General features: G+C 34.1%; 1 protein-coding gene and 1 long non-coding RNA gene across 2 annotated transcripts; one reads left to right on the top strand and one right to left on the bottom strand.

Annotated features, from left to right (window-relative positions):
- Positions 1-9235: 9235 nt before the first annotated feature.
- Positions 9236-10072, bottom strand: LOC128283458 (uncharacterized). The gene is made up of 2 exons (XR_008273806.1): positions 9861-10072; positions 9236-9579 (listed from the first exon to the last, which is right to left on the bottom strand). It is a non-coding gene; the product is annotated as an uncharacterized LOC128283458 (long non-coding RNA).
- A 4689-nt stretch (positions 10073-14761) lies between these two features.
- On the top strand, positions 14762-16735 carry LOC108472099 (uncharacterized). The gene is made up of 3 exons (XM_017773619.1): positions 14762-15057; positions 15686-16037; positions 16157-16735. The coding sequence occupies exons 1-3, from the start codon at positions 14762-14764 to the stop codon at positions 16733-16735; spliced, it is 1227 nt and encodes a 408-aa protein (XP_017629108.1).
- Positions 16736-23354: the final 6619 nt, after the last annotated feature.

Genomic DNA, 23354 nt, shown 5'->3' with positions numbered 1-23354 from the left:
TTTTAAAATTTCCAAGTATCGAATATTACCTTTACTTGAAAAATCCAGGCAAAAATAATAATAGATAAAATAATATAGAGATAAAATGGAATAATAAAGAAAATTTGAATGAAAATTTAATTTAAATCAGAATGGGTAAATAAACACATGTACAACAAAATATTGAATGAAATAGTTTAAAAATAGGATGGATAATAAAAATAATAGTAATAATAATAATAAATATAATGGTAATAATATTAAAAATATATATATAATGATGATAATAGTGTTAAAAATAATAATAATAAACAAACGATATATTAATGATAATAGAAAATAACGATAATAATAATGGAAGTAATGAAAACAATAATAATAGAAACAATAGTAATAAAAGTAATAATAAAATAGAAAATAACAATGATACATTAATAATAATATATGTGCTAATAATAATAACAATACGAAAAAAAATAATACTATATTAATAAAAATAATAATAGTAGGTTAATAATAATAATAATAAAAAGGTAAAAAATAATAATGAAATAATAAAAATACTATTATGTTACTACTAATAAAAAAAAAAAAAAGAAAAAAAGTAATAGTATATAGAATAATAATAATAATAATAATAATAATAATAATAATAATAATAATAATAATAATAATAATAATAATAATAACACTCTGTCCCTCCCTTCAAAATCCGGCCATCGGTCCATCCTTGCTCCGGTCACCGGACCTCCACACGCTGCCGTCGGCACCACCGTACACGACGCTCGAACCTCAATAAAAACCTTTTTTCCGCAATTTCAAAATGGGTAAGCTTCCTCCCCTTTATTTTTACTTTCGTATGTTAAAAAAAACAAAATAAAATTGAAAGATAAAATAAAATAAAAAAAGAACTTAAAACGAGAATAAACGAAAAAAAACCTCTTTTACTTTGATTTTTTATTAATCTCGTATATTTCTTGTATTGAAAGTCTTTCTTTTTCTTGTATTCAAATCCCTCTCCTTTTTTCTCCAAAAAAATAACCCCTCTCCAAAAAAAAAAAAGACCCCTTTACAATAGTTTTGAATGGCATTTATAGTCAAATTTTACAACTGATTGCCTCTTTCTTTTTGTAAGCAAGTGGGGTGGTTTAGTGGGATGGTTTAGTGGTTAGTTTAGTGGGGTGTTAATTGGTTTATTAATTTATTTAGTATTTTGGGCTATGCTTGTTGGGCCCGGGCTAAATTTGGGTCCTACACGGATAATACACTTTCCGTTAATCATAAATTTTAGGTCATTACACAATACCTATATTTCTAATGAAAATAGTTAGATATTTTGATATACTAAAATTTTTCTTTTCTCATCTGTGTATGGGGACCAATAACATGTACCAAAATATTTAATGTTATATAAATATTTCTAATAATCATTCCAAATTTTTCATCAAACAAACAAAATTTTCTCATCAAACAAATAAAAGATAAACTATGAAATTTGTTAAAATTTCACTTATAATTGAAAGTTTCAAATTACAAAAAAAAAACATAAGCCTAAACGAATAAAAAATCATATAAAATATAATCCCAAGAAAAAAAATTCTAAAAAAACCTAAAAATGCAAAAAAAAAAAGAGCTCTATGAGAATTGAAGTTTTTTTTTCTTTTGGCAATGATTTTAGAGCTTAAGGATCTCGATTTTTGTGTATTTTACTCTCTCTCTCTCTCTCTTTTTTTTATCAAAATTGTTTTTGTACATTTTAAGCCTTTGTTCCAAAATGGTTGTAACAAAGAAGCTTGTTGGATGGTGGCGATGTTAATGATGGCAATAAGAACTCAGAAGTTTCTTGGCTTTCAACTTGGGGGAACCTAAAAAGAGGAGGAAGAAAAGTCATTTGGTGGTGCTATTCATCGGAAAAGATGTCAGAATCTGACATTGATGATAAATGTGACAACTTTTGACAGATTGGAATTGGAAAGCATAGCAGAAAATAGGTTTAAGGGAAAAACAGAGTTTTAAATTTTTTTCCAAAACAAGAATTTGGTTGTGTTATCTAAAGTAATAAACACTTAATCAAAATTCTTACATTTTCAATTCGTCTAGGATGAACGCTTTGGTCGAGTGGTCTTCTCCACTATCTTCAAGCTCACGTCTGCTGAGCATGGACTCACTTCGAATCAGAATTTTTTTTAACAAAATTATCAATGGGACAATTTCATAGTTTCTCTAAACTTTTGAGGTTAAATTGTAAATAACAAAAAATCTCTAAATTTTTTTTGGAATAATTTCTTTAAAGATTTTTCTCTCTATAACTTTTCTTGGATTCAAATGTGTGAGAATAATGACATAAGCTCTCTTGAAGAGTTTAGAGAAAGTTCAACTAGGATTGAAATTACTTACACTAATATTAAATTAATAAAATACTATCAACATAAATATTAAATTAAATTTAACATTAGATTTATTAACATAATATTATTTTTGGATAAGCTAATTTGAAATCAAGTTACCCAATAGAGTCCTATTAGGAGTATAATTTTTCCACTGCTCTACCGCCGAGAGCCGTTGCCGCTGACCATCTGTTGTTTGCTGGATCGCCATTGTGCCCAATGGTGTCATCATTGGCGCAACTTTCCTCGACACCCCAAACTGTTGTTAGTTTTCCCTAATGGGCCTGATCAGCTTGACAGCTCCTTGTGAGGCTGCTAGTGTTGTTTTTGGGGTGGGGCTAGCCATTCGAACGACTGGCCCTACACCCAACCACCCTTTTTCCCAATTGACAGGTGCTTGCCCAGGTCGATCATTCGCGTGACCAATTGTATAGGATGTAGCATCCCTTAGCTAGGCATTCGCACGCATGGCCCAGTGCTACTGATAAAGTTGGCTGAGACCTCTAGCAGGATGTTTAAATAGCCTACTGCCATGGCCGGGGCACTAGTAGCCAGACATTCGAATGCTTAGCTGGTGCTATAGCCAGTTTGGCTACTGTTGGTTTAGTCCAGCCAGTGACGACTTGACCAGTCTGATCCAACCATTGGTTGGACCATCGGCCCAATTTTACACTTGGGTTCGGTTCAATGACCTTTGGGTCTCAATTTCGGTTTTTGGTTCTCAGGTTTAATTTCAACTTCAATTACCTATTGGGCCAATTGTTTGACTTGAAAATTAATTTCCAAATTAATTTGATAATTTAATTTTACTTGATAAATATTAATTTTTCCAAAAATCATTAAGATTTTCCAAATATTTCAAGAAAATTTTTAATCAAATTCTTTAGTTGAACAAATTCTCACGACCGCCTAATTTAATTTCTCATCGAATAAATTGATTCAATGAAATTATTTCCAAACTCATATTCTTCTGATTCAAATGCAATCCAATCGAGCTTTTGTTGAGCTAACAAATGGACCAATTGAACATATAAAATTAGACTCGAGCAATTGCAATATAAAATTAGACTCGAGCAATTGCAATTATGTCTAAAAGCATCGTTTTGATAATTCACAATTTACTTAATCATGGAGTCAGTCCACAAGAAGTACCATAATTGAAAAATCCTTATTGTATACTCTTTACGAAAAAAATTCATCTAACTGCTTTGTCCAATAACCTCGTCATGTGTGTTACCCTCATATGATATCCTTGATTCCTTTGAGTTAAATCCGTTCACTTAATACAATCCTATTTTATCCCACTTTCACTATTGTATCTTCTTAATTATTAATATGATCACTGTCAACTAATGATTGTGATAAATTACTCGTTCGAGAACAAGCAATTCGTAGCCATGTTCCATATTTATCAACCCACATAATGCCAATAAGAGAATATCGTTAACTATTTAACCGAGCTATGAATTTCATTAGTTCTAGTAAAGTCATGTCATACATAAGTCATGTACCCAACATACCGACTATATCGGCTCAATCATCTTTAGAGCAAAAGCCTCCACTTATATGAAAGCACATGAGTTACATACGCATGGTTAGTGACTAACTTAAGATTTAGTTAAGTCACACTATGAATGTCACAAGTGAATCAATTCACAAACGGATTCAGAATTAATTTAACTTGGGTCCAGTCTAATGTATCATTCTTCCAATGAGTACAACTATGTCTCTACCTATAGAATCAACTGCTCCAATAGCCAAGACTAGTCATCTCCCTAATTGGAATTGTAGAGACATAATAATTCTTCTAAATATTTGAATAAAATGCTCACTTTGATTCTTTTACGGAATTACAGACTCATTTCGATTATCTATTGAAATAAATTATTTTTCTCGTAATGTAAATATTCTTACAGTGTCACTTATCATCAATTGGAATTTAGACAATCAATTAGCTAATATTTTCTTGTCACAATTTCTCTATGCATGCAAAACATGAAAGATAGAAACACAAAAGATGTAAAAGTGAAATGTGAAATTAACTTTATCTATTTATTCATCGTTCAAATATATAGAAAACAGTTCTATGTATACTACACTATGAGCACATTTCCCAACAACAATATCAATAATTTGGTAAAGCAAAGAAGAACAAGAGAGTTTGGGTTTTTCTAGGGCGGGAAGAAAAAATAAAGGAAGAAAATTTTGTTTAATTTAATTTCTATAATTTTGTAAATTTTAATATATTTTATTTATAAAGGAAGAAAATTTTGTTTAATTTAATTTCTATAATTTTGTAAATTTTAATATATTTTATTTATAAAATTTTAATAAATTTAATAATTTTTATTTTTAAATAAATTTATATGTGTTTATAAATGTTATGTTTTTTATAAATTTTAAATTATTTACATATGTGGCATACCAAAATTTATAAAGGTATATCAAAATATTTGAAGAAATACTGAAATTTCGAAAGGATACCAAAATTTTTGACAGATATCAAATGCCAAAATTTCTAACGATTATCAATATTTCTAATGAAAATCATTAGTTATTTTGGTATACCAAAATTTTTCTTTTCACGTCGGTGTGTGAAGACCAATAGCAAGTACCAAAATTTATAACAAAATATCAAAATTTCTGACACAATAACAAAATTTCTAATGGTCACCAAAATTTCCAACCAAATGCCAAAATCTTCTCTTTCCTGCCTATGTGTAGAGATAAATAGCTTGTACCAAAAATTTTAATATTATATCAAAATTTATAATGGATAACAAAATCTTTTAACCAATTACCAAAATTTCTAAAGGATAATAAAATCACTAGCCAAAAGACTTGGTCTTTTTTCACCGGAAGCTCGAAATTTCTTTAATGAATATTTTGTTTTCAGATACTTTTGGTTTCCTTCAAGATTTCTTTTTTTTTTTTTTTAAATTTAGAGCTTAAAGATTTTGGTATCTAATATTTGATTACAAATTTGGGTATCCATTAAAATTTTTGGCAGCATATGAGAATAACCAATTTCAATTTTGTTTTATATTGAAACTTATGGAAAGCGTATATTAAGAAGCTTACGCTAGAATTTTCGTCACTTTTCCAGTCTTCCTTTTTCTTTTGATTTACAATATAGACCGGATGATCAAGGCTAGTCTTCCTTAAGGGAGAGATGGCTTTTGTATTTCAAAACATGCAAGTAAATAGCTAATTTAGTTCCAAAGATTATATTAAGACCTGGCTCATTGTTTGACCAAATTTGACCCTAAAACATCGTATTAGGACCTATTTGATTTTGATTTTCAATTGTAATGTTATATTAATGCCTAGAATTATTTTTATTTTATTTTAAACATTTGAGTTGCTTAGACAATAAATATAGTGTTCTATATTCTATTATTTTTCAGATTGGGTATAGATGTTACAATTTGAACTTAAAATAATTAACGAAATCTATTGATGGGTTTTAAATTTACCAATTTAAATATCCTACACCCTAAAACAAAATTAAAATTTTAAAATTGTAGACATGGTAGTATGGTTGAATCCCACAAAAACTCAATAAATTAGATTTGATTTATTTAACAATCAATGTTGTCATAGGAAAAGTTACGTCCAAAACATAGCGGTGTTGTAAGAAAAATAAAATGGTATTAAACACTATGCATTTGGATGAGCTTAGTACTTTGAATTCTATAGCAAGTTTGTCCCCTAATACGTTAGTTTCAAGATCAAATTTTTACCTTCTTCAATGAAGCATGATTCGATGATGAATCTTTTTGAGAAAGGGGGAATGATACGAGTAGGGGGGGGGGGGGTTTCTAATTTTCAACCTAAGAGCATGTTGAGCTTAATCTTCTACAAAGCCCATGTGACAAATCCAAAAGACTACAAAACGTGAGGTCCAACTTTGGATAGGAACAAACATCCTTGGAGTTGAGAAAAACCACCAAGTTTTTAAATCTTGAGTTTAAGAAATTCAAGAAAACAAATATTGGTTTAAAACGAACAGATTTCATGATTTTAAGTTTCTAGAAAATCAAAATTCCAATATTTGAAAATTTTGGTTCAAGATCGAATTTCTTGAAGGAGGATCCTCCAAGCTTCATAGAGTCGAAGCCTTGAAGAAATCGATATCCAACAAGCTATACCAACCTCCATGGTGTTTTGACACAATTTGAGCCCATTTAGACATCATTAGGATTAGTTATGCTTTTAGCCGATTTGAGTTAATTTTTTTACGCCCAATAATGTGATTTTCATGTTAAAATTCGATCCAGTATCGGCCGAATTTCACCTATGAGGTTAAGTTTATACTTAGTTCGTTTTTTTCTTTTTAAGTAGGGTTTTTCTTGTTACTTGTGGTTCAGATAATTTCCCTTTAGTTTTATTCTAGTTTTTGCGTATTAAAGGTAATAAATGCCCCCTATGTACATCATTTATTTGCCATTCTTTTATGAATAAAAAACTTCAGAATTTTTCCATCACCCAACATCTCTCATCTTCCTTTCTATAGAAAGTAAACCTTCGTAGAAGTACTGTTCAAAATTATTCTGTTGTGGGTAGTTTGTGCACAATTGTTTTTTGAACATTTCCTATAATTATATAGTGATCTAAATCTTTATGCTTGATTGTAGAAATTTGCCTACGAATTCTCATGACCCTAGAAGTTGGAAAAAATCTTTCAATAAATAAATAAGTTATATTTAGCCGGTGGTGGAGTAGGGATTGGCTGGGCTGACCTTCTAAAAATAAAAAAAAATTATTTAAATTCTCTATAATTTATAAAATTTTAAATTAGTAATAGTAAAATTATATATTACCCCTCAAAAATAATAAAATTTTAATTTAATTCTTTAAAAATTATAAAAAATATATCATTTAATTCCGAAATCTAAAAATTATTTTTGCTCCAGCACAGTATCTAGCGAAGTGGCAACCCAACTTGACAGTAAATAAAACCACTCCTTAGTTGAATCGGCTAAGGAAAGTGGAAAAGTTGTAATTTTGTTTGTTCTTCAATTACAGCTTAGGGCTTCATGCTTGAACAAACAATCTCAAATTCTTTTAAATGTTTGTAGGTTAAAAATTACTAGTTTTAAAAATTATTAGAAATTATTAAAATATTAGAAAATTATTAGAAAATAGTAAATGTTATTAAAAAGTATTAAATGTTATAAAAATTTAAAATTACAACTCCTTTTATAAATATTATATTATTTTTATAATTTTTGAGAATTTTATATAATTTTTAAAAATCATTTAATCTCCTAAAATGATTAAAATAAGTTAATTAAATTCTCGTAATATAATTAAAAATTACTTAAATATTCCACATTATTATTTTCCACGACAAATGTCACATCATTAAAATTTTCTTTGTCAAATGTCATATCACTTATCACATTAGCACTTTACAATCTGTTTGTAGTTTTGACGAAAAACCATATTACAAGGGCTCAATTGATTGCAACATTTGATTAAAGGCTTAATTGATTATACTTTTCATCGAAGGGCTCAATTGATTTTTGAATTATTTTCTAGGGGTTTCTTTAACACTTAAGATTAATTAATTTTAAATGGCAAATCCCTTGTATTTTTCTAATTAATTGCTTTGAAAAGGTATAAAATGAAGAGAAATTTTCTTTACTACTTTTTCATAAACATTATCTCTTCAAATATGGTAAGTAAATCACTGTAGGAATTTTGAAATAAGACTATTATTTGGTCGAATAACTTCTCACTCAAAATCTTCAAAAAGATGTAAGTGAATAATCAAAATATTTAGATTAATATGATAAATTGCAATGTAAATTACAAATAACAATGCAATTGAAAGTATTAACACCAAGACTATTGCACGAAAATGTTATCTTTTATAGTCCAATATATACATATAAATCTCGAGTCAAAAGTTGACTTAAAAATTTGGAGTCAAAAGTTGACTTATTGATGACTTTTAAAAAGTTGCAACCTTTGAAAATTTTTTGAATGTGAAGAAAATCTCCCTTGATTCTTCTCTTCACTTTGAGCTTTGATCCAAGGGTCATATGATTTAAACTTGGATGGATGTGGATTGCTTGAAGGATCATGTTGACTTGCTTTTGAAATGGGTTTGGACCTCCTTTCTTCAGTTGATTTGGATTGAAAGCTAGCTATCTTCAAGAACAACTTTTGGCTTCTTCTCCACGGCTGAACAGGATTGGAAGGCAGCTTTTCTTTAGAACAGATGTGGCCTTCTTCAGATTTTTTTCAAGTTCTTCGACTTCTTCAGATATTTTTGCAAAGATCTTTTGGCCTTCTTGAACTTGTATATGTGTAGAATGGCTTCAGTGATCCCTTTTTATAGCTCTAAATAGGGATGTAAATGAGACACTGGTACTTCCAAGCTACTCACATTCAACTAAAAAAAACCGAACTTGATTAAGTAATTATCGAGCCAAGCTCGAGTAGCTCAAGCTATTGATTAGGTGATCATTTGATCGAATCGGGTGAAAAAGTTTCGAGTCTCACTTCATCATCGTAATTTGCTTTGACATTTTTTCGAATCGAATTGAGTAAAATGAAATTTCAGTCGAGTTGAATCGAATGAAATTGTTCGAGTTAAATTAAAAAAAGTTAAACATGTCAAATTAAAATCTTATTACAATATAACTAATTCCATGTTAGAGCACATAAATTTAAAACTATTTATTTTTGAAAACTCTTTCAAAACAAAATAAGAGAAAAAAAGACATTTTAGTATGATAATCTTTAATTTACTTATTTATATTTTTCTAGTTGTTGTTTCCTGTGTTTTTTTTTTTTTAAATCTTGCTTCTTAAAACCTCCAGCTGAATTTTATTCAAAAAAAAAAATCTCAAACAATATTATTGTAGAAGTTTTTCAATTTTTTTAAATATTCTTTATGTAATGGGCCAATTTAGCCCGGGCCCATACAAACATAAACCAAATAATAATAAAACCAAACCAGCAGTCCAAGTCCGATTACAACCAATACAAGCCCAATAACAAACCCAAATACCCATTTACAATAGGGCCCAATGGCCCAAAATCTAAACCTAGGTTTGACTAAGCTAGTAAGCCCTAGCAGCAAGGAGCGCCGCAGCCTCCAGCCTTCAGCACCGTACGGCCTCCTTGTGCCACAGCCACGCCCACGCCCACGCCTCCACGTCAACAAGCCGTAAGCCCCAACTGGCCCCGTACCCCATACCTGCAAACAAAAAACACGACAGCAGTACAAAATAGCAAAAAAAAGAAGATGTATTTTTCTTTTGATTTCGACTATATAAAGCCTTAGAAGGCGAATGTATCTTCTTCTTCATTTTTTTTACGCATAACTGAATAGAAAAATTCAAAAGCAATTTTTGAAGAGGTGATTTCTGTTTCTTTTAGTTTCTTTAATTTTCTGTTGATTTTTCCTATCTCTTTGCTTCGTTGCTTTTTCATCGTTGCATTTAAAACTAAAAGAAAAAGGGAAAAGCGAGACCTTACCTTGCGAGTCGGCCATCGGTTCCTTTTCACTTCGTTGAAATTGAAGCCTAAATGGAATCTCAAGGCTAAAAACCACCCCTTTGAAGTTCGAAAACACTGGTCACCGTTCGTGTTGGCGTATTGGCGCCTAGGGGAGCATTTGGGGTTCGACTGAGCAACAAAATGGAGAGGCTAGGGCATTGTTAAGGTTCAGCTGAATGAAGGCAATATTTAACCTTATAAGGAAACAAAGAAACGACGCCGTTTAAACCAACTTCAATGGTTTAAAAACGACGTCATCTGGAAGCCATGCCCGTTGACCCGTTCCAATGCCCTCAGGATCAGCGCGTTTGCTGCGGTAAAGGGAAATTTGTGCATTTAGTCCCTTCTTTTCGCGCTGGTGTTTGATCAGGCCTAGTCCAAATTTCTTTGTTTTTTTAATTCGCCCTATAATTTAAACATCATTTCAATTTGATCCTTGTTTAAATGTTGTGTTTTGAAGCTTGGAATATTTGTATTTTCAGGTCCCTATTTTGATTCTAATAGTTTTTTTTAAATTATCATTTTTATTTTAACTCAAATCTCTTTCTATACTTGTACCTATATTATTTAAATCGAGCCTTCTATTCATTATGATTTTGAGAATTCATTTAGTTCTTTTTATATATGTATGTTAAATTATTTTGGTATCTTTACTTTACATAATCATTATTTTGAAGCTATTTTACATTGTATTGTTTTAACCATTTATATAAAATTTTGTTTAAATATTTTTGTGTATATTTATACCCATTGAGTTTTCTATTCAAAATACCTATTGTTTTAAAATTTACTTAATGTTTTTATGTATGTATGAATCCATTTAAAACAAAAACTTCATATTTTTTGTGTTTAGAATTATTATTTGAATTCTTCTTTATATATTATATTATTTTAGAAATTTATCTAGTATCATATTTAAATGCTTTAATATATATTTAGCATATATAATTTATAGCAAAATTAATTTAATCTTATACGCATTATTATTCCCAAGCTATTTTTTTACATATAATTGCTTTTATATATGCATATGTTTTTTTTAAATCTATTGTGTGCATAATTATTTTCTAAGATCATATTTTATCATGTATTTTTACTATCCTTTTATATTTTATGTATCATTTAAATTCTCCTTCTTTGTGTGTATACTGTTAATCTTTTGTAAATATATATATATATTTTAATATTTGGCATATTATTTGATTTAAATGTCTTCTTTTTGCAACATCAATTTTAAAAAAAATTATATATATGTTCTTTATTTTTTCTTTATAGATTATTTGAGTTCTAGCATATGTTATTCGCTCGTTAGTCCATCATTTTAGAAATTATTTTTGTATCATATTGGTTTTATATTGTTTGGAGTCTCATGTATTAATTATCTTCACGTTATTTCATGTATATTTGCTACATCATGTTTACTCGTTTTATGCATTATTAAATCAATTGTTGTTCACCCATGCTTATGAATTTTGTTATATTTTGAGTTAATTGTTTGCTTGGTTAATTGGTTAAATAAGTTATATTATCTTCATCCATCCATTATCATATTTTACGCATGCATAGTATCCCATGTTTTTAATTTTTTTCTTGTGGTTTACAAATATCGTTTTATAATGTCCAACTCTTTAAAGTTAATTATTCCATTTTATTTCAAGACAAATTAGTGCGCTTTAAGCTGATTTTATAATTATTCATTTGAAAATTCCTTAAAACGAAGGCAATGTTTGATGTTTGAAAATTCGGGAAATCGTGCCCTATCGTGCTGGGTTTCGATTTCCCGTTTGTTCAAAATAATCGAATATTGCTTTAGAATTTTACTCGTGTTCTCCAAATTCTAAAACAAGGCAATATTCAATGTTTGGAAATTCAGAGAATCGTGCCCTATCGTGCTGGGTTTTGATTTCCGGTTTGTTCAAAATAATTGAATATTCCTTTAGAATTTCACTCGTGTTTTCTAAATTCTAAAGCAAGGCAATGTTTAATGTTTGGAAATTCGAGGAATCGTGTCCTACTGTGCTGGGTTTCGATTTTTCGTTGAGCTAAATAATTGGGCATCCTTTTGTAATTTTCAACATATAAACTTTTGGAAGTCAAAAATTTATCGTGTTTTCGAGGGTATAAAGGATCGTGTCCTATCGTGCTGGATGTGATGCTGTATACCTTTGAAACAAGAGAATTCTGACGACCAACTTGAGCCATTCAAATGTTTTAAAAGGAACCATATTCTAAAAATAGCTTTAAATTTTAGACATAAGGACAATACTTAATCAATTTGGTACCAATTTTTGGCGTAGTGAGGGTGCTAATCCTTTCTCATACGTAAACGGCTCCCGAACTCGTTTTCTCAAATTTACGTAGACCAACATTGATTTAAATGGAACAAAATATTTTATTAGGTGATCCAATCACACCTAAACAAAAATATTGGTAGCTACTCCACACTTTGTTTTAAAAGTCAATTCCAGTTTTTCTTCATGTTCAAACAAAAAAATAGTTTCGACAGCTTGGCGACTCCACTGGGGATTGAACAAGAGAGTCAAGCCATAAAGTTGATTATTTGCTGTCCTTTTGTCAAAGAATTGAAAATTTGTTTTGAAAATCATGATTTTTTCGATTGCATTTGATTGTATGATTGTTATGGTTCGGGTCTTGTAGAATAATATTGCATTTCATTGTATGACCGTTGTGGTCACACCTTTTAAGTGGGAGTAAGAAACTATGCTTTCGTGAGGTTCACCTCCGCATGGGCTAGTGGATTGCTTTCAGGGTACATTTATACCTATGATTTTGTGAGATTTTCATATCCGTATGGTCATAGGGAAATGTATCCCCCTGAACCGAACTCGATCCATATGAGCCTATAATGGGTGAGGATTGAGGAATCTGCTTGTTCAGGTACATTCTCTTTAGAACTAAACCACATATAGTAAACCCTAAGAGCCTTCTTTAGTTGGAGCTAGACTAAACTTAGGTAATTGCCCATATATGTGCTTTGATTATCTTTTTTTTGATTTTTTTTTATTATTAATATTTGATACTGACTCGTTGTGTTTTGTTTTGATTGTGTTTTGCATAACATTGCATACAAAAGAAGGTGTTGATTTGTATTCGATTACTAAGTTAGAAGATTGAACATGGAAAATGAATTTCTTGATAAAATTGAGGATAATGCTGTAGTTCTTACATGGTCAGAGAAATTACAATTAGAGAAAGGGGATAGCCTGGCAGAATGATATACGTCAGAGTTGTAGAAATTCACTCGCATCAATGTTGCACAGAATGAGTTGTAAGAGTTGAGAGATATATGGGCTCGTTGGGATGAGGGAACCAAACAGTTGTTCTATCAAAGTTATGGCGATATAGCTTACTTGCTCGATATCAAGGTGGACAAGCGTATGTTCCGAGTCATGGCTCAGTTTTGGAATTCTGCTTACAATTGTTTCACTTTTGGGGAAGTGGATTTGGTGCCTACCATGGAGGAATATACTACTCTCCTGAGGTGTCTAAAAGTTCAAGTCAGAAAAGCTTATGCCAAGGTTTTTAACGGTTCAACTTTTACGAAGAAATTGATGACTATTTCGGAGATGAGCGAGCCTTGGGTCACTACTCGAATTCAACAAAAGGGGGATAATAAGTGTATTCCTTGAGAGAATTTGAGAGATTTGGTTCTAACACACCCAGATAAAAAGAAGAGGGTCACCATCTTCGCCTTAAGCATCTATGGATTGGTGATTTTTCCTAAGGCTTTAAGGCACGTGGATGAGGCAGTCACCTACTTATTCGATCATCTTGAGAAGGGAATCACACCTGTACCTGCAATATTGGCTGAGACGTTAAGATCCTTGAGCATGTGTCAGAAAACAGGCGACGGGCAGTTTATTGGATGCGCACAACTGTTGATGGTGTGGTTTCATGGGCATTTTTGAAAAGTGAACAAGGTTTCTTACCGGGTCTTTTCTGAAAGTTATTCCCAGTTAAAAGAGGAGGTAACCATGCAAAGAAGAGATGATATTTCAGAAGAAAAATGGATGAAAATTCTTCAAAATCTCAAGGAAGAGGATATAGAGTGGAGAGCTTTTTGAATGGTTCTTGATGAAATCCTATATCGATGCAGGAATTTTGATTGGGTGCCATTGTCATGAATTTGGGGAGCTACTAGGTATACTCCATTGCTTGCATTAAGGCAATATAAATTGAGGCAGTTTGTACCCACGACTTACGGGCTTGCTCAGTGTGAATTCTCCTATAAAGGTGACCACTATAAGAAGAAGGTTCGGGAACTGTCTGATGCTTGGAAGCAAACTCATTGGATGAAGAGGTTGGCTGTCAGTTCCATAGTGACACCTAAATACAATAGATGGTTTAGGAAAAGGGTCAATGATAATATTCCTAGGCCAAGTTTAGAAGATACTCGACCTATAGAGGAACAATTGTAAGTTGCCCCGTCAAAGTTGGAAATTATAAAACAGGATTTTGAGAAGAAGAGTTTTGAGCTTGGGAAGAAGATCGAACAGTTGGAGGAAGAAAAGATGCATCTGAGATTAGACGTAGACGTTTAGAAGTCAAAGGCTGAGAAGTGGAGAAAAGGGAAAAGTAAGGCCGAAGAGGATCTGGACAGTTTGAAGATAGATTGTAAGAAATTACGCCTGTCTATGAGGACTGCTGGGTTAGGTAAAACTTCAGAGCAATGCCGCCATGAAATTTGAGAGGAAAAGACCAAAGCCGACCGATGGGAAAGGAAATTTCGAGAGGCTCAGGCACGAAATGAGGATTTAGAGAAGAGTCTGTCAAAAAGTAGAAATGAACGAGGTGAATTGAGGGCTAGAGTGGCAGAACTCGAGAAGTCTCTTCATCAGTACTGAAGCCGTAATACCGCAATGGAGTTGAGAGCAAGCTTGAGTAAGGTAGAAGAAATGAAAAGAAAACTAGAAGAATTAGAAGCGTCATTACGAAGCTATGAGATGTGGATTCAGTTTTTCGAAGCAAGTGAGGAACGTTGGAAGGAACAGCTTCACCATGCGCAAGGCCGATTCAGAAATAGGGATTACATTATGGGAGAAGCCGTAACCCAGATTTGGGAGGTAGTCGATTACTTGCAAGCTTTAGCAGTACAAGCGGACATACTGAGCGTGAAGTACGAGTTAGAGTCAGATCGGGGGCAGGAGCTAGCCCCGTTGCTTAGAAAAATTAAGGCTCTGAGCATTAGGGCGAAGTCTTATTTGTAACTCAGTTTTATGTAAAGAATTTTATTTTCTAGTAAAATTTTCTAAATGGAATTGAATCAAAATTGATGCCTCATTTACATTCATGCATTTGCATTACATTACATCATATGCATTAAAGGCCATAAAAAGAGTCTAATTAATTAAAAATTATTTCAGTAATCTAGAAACCAACAAAAACCAACCTAATACGCATCCTTACGGTACAAGGAAAAAGACCAAGTCAATAGACAAAAGACTTGAAAAATTAGAGCAAATGCAAAAGGACATGCAGGAACAAATGCAGTCACAGATACAAGAACAGCTAGCCAATATTCAGCAAGAGATGAAAGATCAAATGATAGAATCCTAAAGAGAGATGATGAGTCAGTTGTCCCAATTACTGATGGGAAGAATGGATAAGGGAAAGGGTCCTATGGATAATGTTGGGGAAAATAATGAAGACCCTCAATATCCTCCTGGCCTCACTCCAACACATGTACCGACACAACCTGAAATTAATCTGCAGAGACCATCTGTCACGATCAGGCCTCAGCAGATTTAGGCTGGAGCTTCGATACCAATGAATTTCTAAGCCAGCTCAGGCTCTGATCCTGTTAATAACTCGAATTATCCGCTTGTTCCTAATTTGGATGAAGTTGCAGAAGAGGAAAAGGCAAGGATGGAATCACAAAAGCAATTAGAGAAACGGTGTAAATTGCTAGAGGAAAAATTCTGGACGATGGAAAGCGCAGATAGTTATCATGGAATTGACGCTAAGGTCCTGAGTTTGGTCCCGGACTTAATCCTCCCTCCCAAGTTCAAAATGCCGAAATTTGAGAAGTACAATGGAACGAGCTGCCCTGAAGCTTATATTACCATGTTTTGCAGAAGATTGACTGGATATGTTAACAATAATCAATTACTGATTCATTGCTTCCAAGACAGTTTGGTGGGGGCAGCATCTAAGTGGTACAATCAGCTGAGTCGTACTAAGATTAGTTCATAAAAAGATTTGGCCCAAGCATTCATAAAGCAGTATAGCCATGTGACGGATATGACTTCTGACAGGATTACTCTACAGAATATGGAAAGAAACCAAATAGAAGTTTCAGACAATATGCGCAAAGATGGAGAGAAGTTGCCATACAAGTTCAACCACCGCTTTTAGAAAAAGAAACCACAATGCTCTTTATCAACACTTTGAAGGCCCCGTTCATTACACACTTGCTGGAAAGCGCCACAAAAAGCTTCTCAGATGTGGTAATGATTGTAGAAATGATCGAGAATGTAATAAGAAGTGGAAGGATAGAGGCAAGGGAAAATACCAAAAGGTCAGCCCTGCGAAAAAAGGAAAACGAGGAGAACAATACGAACATAGCGTATGCAAAATCGTTTATCGTTAATCAGCCAAGAGCAGCGACTACTGGAAGTCAAGGTTTATTAATACAAGAGTCTGGCACAAAGAAAAATACTAAGAAGCTTCAATTTATGCCTATCCCAATGTCATATAAGGAGTTGTACCAAAGTTTATTCGATGCACATGTGGTGGCCCCTTTTTACCTAAAGCCATTACAACCCCCATACCCCAAATGGTACGACGCAAACGCTCAATGTGACTACCATGCAGGAATTCGGGACATTCAATAGAAAACTGCACTACCTTTAAGAAAGTAGTTGAAAGACTTATTAAAGTGGGCATTGTGAAGTTTGATAATGTACCCAGTGCAGAAAATACATTACCTAATCACACTGACAGTGGGGTAAACGCGATAAGTGAAAATATGGGGAGGAAGATCGAGGTAGACATTACAGAAGTAAAAACTCCTTTGAAATGGGTCTGGAAGGAGATGACAAAAAGGGGATTAATTATTTCGGATCTAGAAATGAGCGGTAGAGGGATAGAGAGCTACTGTAACACCCCAAACCCTGGCCTAGACGTTATGACCGGATCTGACGTGCCACATCAAAAACGTAAAAAAACATTTTTCCCATTCTAAGTTCAGAAAATCATACTTGATGTTCAAAGGATTAATTCATTGAGGGTTAAAGTGAATGGAAGCTGTGCACCAAGTAGGAAACCGGAAAAGAAGAGGTGAGTTCATCGGACTGCTTAAGTACCAAGCTTTTTCGAATCCAATCCTAGACATGCACACCGCCATTACCACACTCTAACATCGCGTATATTTTTAGGTTACCATTGTAATTATGTCTATTTTAGAATAAAACGTATTCAAATTTGGAAAACATTATCGTAGCAGAAGCCTTGTTTGTAATCGTGTTACTTTGAAATCAGTTTATGTTTTTGGAAAACGAACCCTAGATCTAGCCCATTTTGATAGTTAATATAATTTAATATCATCATAATAAGTTATAAATCAAAACCCAAATAAAAATAATTATAAGCGGGCTTATTACATAACAAAACCCAAATCATCAAAGTAAAGAAAATTGAAGTCCAAATCACCGAAGAAATCCATATTGCGAGCAGTGGCCACTCCGAATCCTCGCAGACTCAAGCCCACTATGGTTGGGGATTACGCATGGATGAAAATAGGGATGAGTTTGGGAAACTCAGTATGTAAAATTAACCCAACCATAGCTCATATCAGCTCAAACCACAGAAACAGAATAAAGTGGCCTTAGCCCGAGCGAATCTGTGATTAAGCCCATAGGCCCATAATGATCGATCAGATATTTCATGTATATGCAGAACCCAAACCATAACCAACCACACACCTCCCTTACCAACCTTTCACCATGTGGGAGACTACTCGACCCACCAAACCGCTAAAGCCACGTAATTATGCACGCATGGCGCCGAGCAGAATAATGTGTGAGTCACCAGATCTGAGATAATCGTGGCGAGCCACCGTATCGTAAATATGTGGCGAGCCACCAGATCGAATAATTGTGGCATAGCCACCGGACGCTTCCTCCAAAATATAACCCATGTCCCCATGCAACAAATATTCATTCATGGCATACATCATACAGATTTAAATCAACATGCTTTTCAGACAAAATTAACCCTAGGGGCATATTGGTCATTTACACCTAAAGGTATCATGGTAATTTTCCATACATAAGGGTATCATAGTAATTTAGCTACTCTTAGGGTTTTCATGCATATCCTAACCATTTACGTACTATCAGAACACTTACCGCGCATATTTACTGAATTAGGCCCGTTGGCCCATGAACCCGATTTTTGGCCCACTAAGCCCATGTTATCAAAATGCACGAAATCGCACGTACTGTAGTTTATTACCTTCAGAATATCAAACATACAAACCCAACTATCTTACGAGCATTCGCAAATTCCAAAAATACCAACTTTCCGGCATTTTGGCTTTTCGACTTTTGCCGATCTAGTCTATGAGAGGGTGTCAGTTACACACCTGTTTTATGACGATTCGTTGACGAGATCCACGCACGAATTGCCTACAATTATAATACTACCACGTTAATCTTACTACCGAAACGAACTACATATTAACTTCTTACCATATTCGGCCAACGACACCTTAGGCCTTAGCGTTCCTACCTTTGCCGAAAATAGCGTCTCGATCCCGATCCGTTCACTCCACTTGTCCAAGCCCTTGATCAATAGCCTCTTAATCACACTATTACCAAAATAATACTATTATCACAACCCCTTAGGGCTACAAGTCCAAAAACGACAACCTCCCTAACCTTTTAGGGATTCTGGCTTTTCTTAAAATATGAAAGATAGACTAAGTTGGAAAGACTTACCACCGATTCTTTCAGTCAACGTTCCCCCTTAGTTCCTGCTTGATTTTGATGTAGTTCTAAGCCCTCAAATGATAACAAAAGTCGAGCCTTTAGTGATCTCAGTATCCGGTTATGTCCCTAGGATAGTGTGGATGTTTCGGCTTTTTACAAAAGTGTAGAGAAAGATAAAATATGAGGGTTTTTACTTGTGGTATTGTTGACAGAAACCTGGGGTTTAGAGGTTGAGAGAATCGGCCAAAGATGATGTGAAAAATAAGAGATTAGGCTAGGGAAAAATCGGTACAAAAGGAGTCAAGTTTTCAGGATTTTGGGATTTGAGGCAATCAGCTATAGTCTTAAAATAATGGAAGGAAGGTGGTATAGAGTAGGGTAGCTGAAGGATTCGGCTATGGGGAAAAGAAGAAGAAAAGAATAAGTGGATGGAGAAAAAGAAGAGGAGAATGGTCAGGGAAACGGCACCACTTACCACTAATGCCGAATTTATACTGGCACTAACCCTAGCCGAAATTCTCATGCTAAAGTCCCTTGGCCGGCCACCTCTTGTTCCTTGATCAGCTCTTAGATTTCCTCCCTTATCTGCTCCTAAATTCTCTCCCTTATCCCCTCCTTACTCAATCTCTTGAGCAACTCTAACTCTTCCTAATAGTCTTTCACTTCAGTTCCATTACTTACCTTTTCTGTACATAAAAATTAATATCATTAATTTGCTTACCTTGTTACTCGAACCTTAGCCCTCCTTGGTCATCCACACGCCACCTCTAAAGCCCCTAAGTGGCGTCACATAGCCACTTTACCACATGCTTCCTTGTGATTTATTTTACACAATTAATATCTAAAAGCCCAATTAACCAGAACCCCTTTTTCTTATGGAATTAAAATTAATTAAAACTACCGGGTTTTACCTTAAGCTTGGGCCTTCTAGAGGCCCACTAACGTACTTAATCCTACGACAAACAAACAGAAAACAGAATTTTTAAATTTTTTCCAATATTTTTAAAATTCCCGAAAATTGGGGCGTTACAGCTACTGCGAATTCCATCATGAAGAGAGGCACGAAATTCAAAAATGTGAAGAGTTCAGAGCTTTGGTTCAGGGCTTGATGGACAACAAAGAGATAGAGTTTTATGAAGAGGCTAAAGAGGAAGGGTGTATATGCACGTCAGAGTCAATGTTGAAGGGCCCAAAGGTCAATTATCCTGTGGTCATCATTTCACGTCCGAAAAATGAGGTAGGAATTTAAATGGCACCGAAGGTTATAATTCAGAAACCAGCAGTTTTCTCTTACGAGAACAACAAAAGGGTTTTATGGAGTTATGATTGTAATGTGACAATCCCGGAAAAGGATAATTCAACTAAGGAGGATCAAGATATAGGTTCTTACACACGTAGTGGAAAATGCTATGATTTGGTGAATGCCCAAACAGAACCTGTAAAAAGAAAAACTCCGATAGTAGAACAAAATAAAGGAAAAGTTATTGACTTTGAGTTGCCAGTTAATGAACCAGTGAAAGAGGAGAAAGCTAAGGAATTCTTGAAATTTCTGAAACATAGTGAATATAGCGTGGTGGAACAGTTGCATAAACAACCAGCCTGCATATCTATACTAGCTTTTCTCCTAAGTTCAGAGGTCTACCGAAATGCATTGATGAAAGTGCTAAATGAGACGTACGTGACTAATGATATCTCTGTCAATAAGTTGGATCGGCTGTTTAATAACATAAGTGTTGATAATTTCATCTTCTTCAACGATGACGAAATACCACTAGGAGGTATGGGGTCCACTAAAGCTCTGCACATTACTACCAGATGCAAATGATACACATTGCCGGGAGTCTTGATAGACAATGGGTCGGCATTGAATGTATTGCCCTTGTCTACATTAAATAGATTACCAGTGGATAGCTCGCACATGAATGGGTGTCAGAATATAGTGCGGGCATTCGATGGCACAAAAAGAAGAGTCATGGGGAGAATAGAAATACATTTGTTGATTGGTCGAACTACATATGAGGTGGAATTTTTGGTTATGGATATCAAACCCTCATACAACTGCCTCTTGGGAAGACCTTGGATACATTCAGCAGGGGCAGTGCCTTCATCGTTGCATCAGAAGTTGAAGTTAGTATCAGAGGGTCGGTTGATAACAATAAATACTGAAGAGGATATCATTGCAGCTGTAAGCAGTGATGCACCATATTTGGAGACAGATGACGAAGCAATCGAATGTTCATTTCCGTCTTTGAAATTTGTTAATGTGACATTCATTACTGAAGGGAGCAAGATTCCGACGCCGAAATTATCCAAAACTACAAGGATGAGTCTACAGTTGATCGTTGGAAAAGGAGCTTTACCAGGAAGGGGACTTGGGAGGAGTCTTTAGGGAAGAGTTGAGGTGCCTATGCTGAAAGAAAAATGTGACCGTTTTGGTTTAGGGTTCAGGCCAGATGCAAGACAGAGGAAGAAATAATTAGAAAAAAGGTAAGAGAGAAGAAAGGCACGTGTGAGTGGTGATGAATTCAAATGGGAACCCATGATAATCCCTCACATATCGAAGACTTTTGTATCAGGAGGGATTATTCATCCCGAATAGAGGACGTCGGAGAAAAAAGACATCGAGGAAATGTTGAAGGATATACACGTCAATTCCATATTCGAACAAGCAACTGAAGAGGGGACCTTGTCAGATATTCGTCTTTATGAACCCGGGAGTGTTCTAGATAACTGGACTGGAGAAGACATTCCTGTAGTATTTAGAGCTTACTCAGAGTAATGTTCGAAACAATCTTGTTGCTTTAAGCCTAAAAGCAATGAGGATTTCTTTGTGAAAGAGGCTCATGTTCAAACATCGTTATTTCAATGAAGTACATTTTCGCTATCATTTTGAGCAAATATTCTTTCATTCTTTCCATTAGTAATTATTTTATTCTTTCCGTCGGAGTAATTATCTTGGTCTTTTTAGGCTTTCTCCAATTATTCCTTCATAATCATGCCATGAAAATAATAATTCTTAAATTCATTCATTTTTTGCATATTTTTGTACCTATAATAGGTCCCAGGATATCAATGTCATGAGTGACGCTACTGCTGACTCAGAATCACTTTTTGAGCAAGACATGCATTTAGAGAGATCTCAAAACTTTGAAGATGACAGAGATTATGACTTATCTCGGGACTTGTTAAAGCAAATTCTGCTGCATAAAGAGACAGTGGATATGGTGACTTTGAAAGAAGGAAAAGTTGTAAGAATTGAAACGTACATAACCGAAGAAACAAAGCGAGACCTTGTTGGGCTACTTCAAGAATTTAAAGATGTCTTTGCTTGGTCCTACCAAGATATGCCCGGATTGAGCACCGATATTGTAGTACATCGCCTTCCTATAAAAGAAGATTGCAAGCCAATTCCGCAGAAACTTCGAAGGATGAGGCCAAACATTGTGCTAAAAATAAAGGAAGAAGTCAAGAAACAATTTGATGCTGGATTCTTGCGGGTGGTCAAATACTCGGAATGGCTAGCCAACATTGTACCAGTTCCTAAAAAAGATGGGAAAGTACTAATGTGTGTGGATTATAGAGACTTAAATAAGGCTAGCCCAAAATACAACTTCCCCTTGCCTCACATTGATACTCTAGTAGACAACACGGCGGGCTACTCATTGTTCTCCTTCATAGATGGCTTTTCGGGATACAATCAGATAAAGATGCATCCTGAGGATATGGGAAAGACTACCTTCATAACCTTGTGGGGGCACGTTCTGTTATAAAGTGATGTCGTTAGGGCTGAAAAATGCCGGAGCTACATATCAAAGAGCCATGGTGACCTTATTTCATGACTTGATGCATAAAGAGATTGAGATTTATGTCGACGATATGATTGCCAAATCCCAAACTGAAGAGGAGCACATTAAAGTGTTGAGAAAGCTGTTCTTGAGATTGAGAAAATTTCAGCTAAAGCTTAATCTAGCAAAATGTACTTTTGGAGCTAGATCAGGAAAGCTACTAGGCTTTGTAGTCAGTGAAAGAGGAATTGAGATTGACTCAGACAAAGTTCGGGCTATACAAGAATTGTCTTCACCACGTACTCAAAAAAAAGTTCGAGGCTTCTTAGGAAGACTAAATTATATTACTCGGTTCATTTCGCAATTAACTGAGAAATGCGATCCTATATTTTGTCTTCTTAAAAAGCAAAACCCAGTAAAATAGGATGATGAATGCCAGAAAGCTTTTGACAAGGTTAAAAAGTACTTGTCAAGCCCTTCAGTGCTGTCACCTCCAAGCTCAGATAGGCCGCTAATACTATATTTAGCAGTGTTTGATAACTCTATGGGATGTGTGCTTGGTCAGCACGATAAATCAGGAAGAAAAGAAAAGGCGATATATTACCTCAGGAAGAAATTCACGGAATATGAGTTGAGATATCCGCCAATCAAAAAATTATGTTGCGTCTTGATCTGGACAGCTCGGAGGTTGAGGCAATACATGTTGTACCATACGACCTAATTAATCTCGAAGTTGG

The sequence above is a fragment of the Gossypium arboreum genome, chromosome 11, assembly GCF_025698485.1.
Source record: "Gossypium arboreum isolate Shixiya-1 chromosome 11, ASM2569848v2, whole genome shotgun sequence".
Classification (NCBI taxonomy): Eukaryota; Viridiplantae; Streptophyta; class Magnoliopsida; order Malvales; family Malvaceae; genus Gossypium; species Gossypium arboreum.
The sequence above is the reverse complement of the archived record's forward strand: the minus strand, read 5'-3'. Positions and strand labels throughout refer to the sequence as shown.

Coding starts and splice junctions, on each gene's coding strand:
- LOC108472099 (XM_017773619.1), top strand. CDS start 14,762: ATGGAGTTGAGAGCAAGCTTGAGTAAGGTAGAAGAAATGAAAAGAAAA. Junction 15,058..15,685: donor CGGGGGCAGGAGCTAGCCCC/GTTGCTTAGAAA, acceptor TTTCTAAGCCAG/CTCAGGCTCTGATCCTGTTA. Junction 16,038..16,156: donor ATTGCTTCCAAGACAGTTTG/GTGGGGGCAGCA, acceptor GACTTCTGACAG/GATTACTCTACAGAATATGG.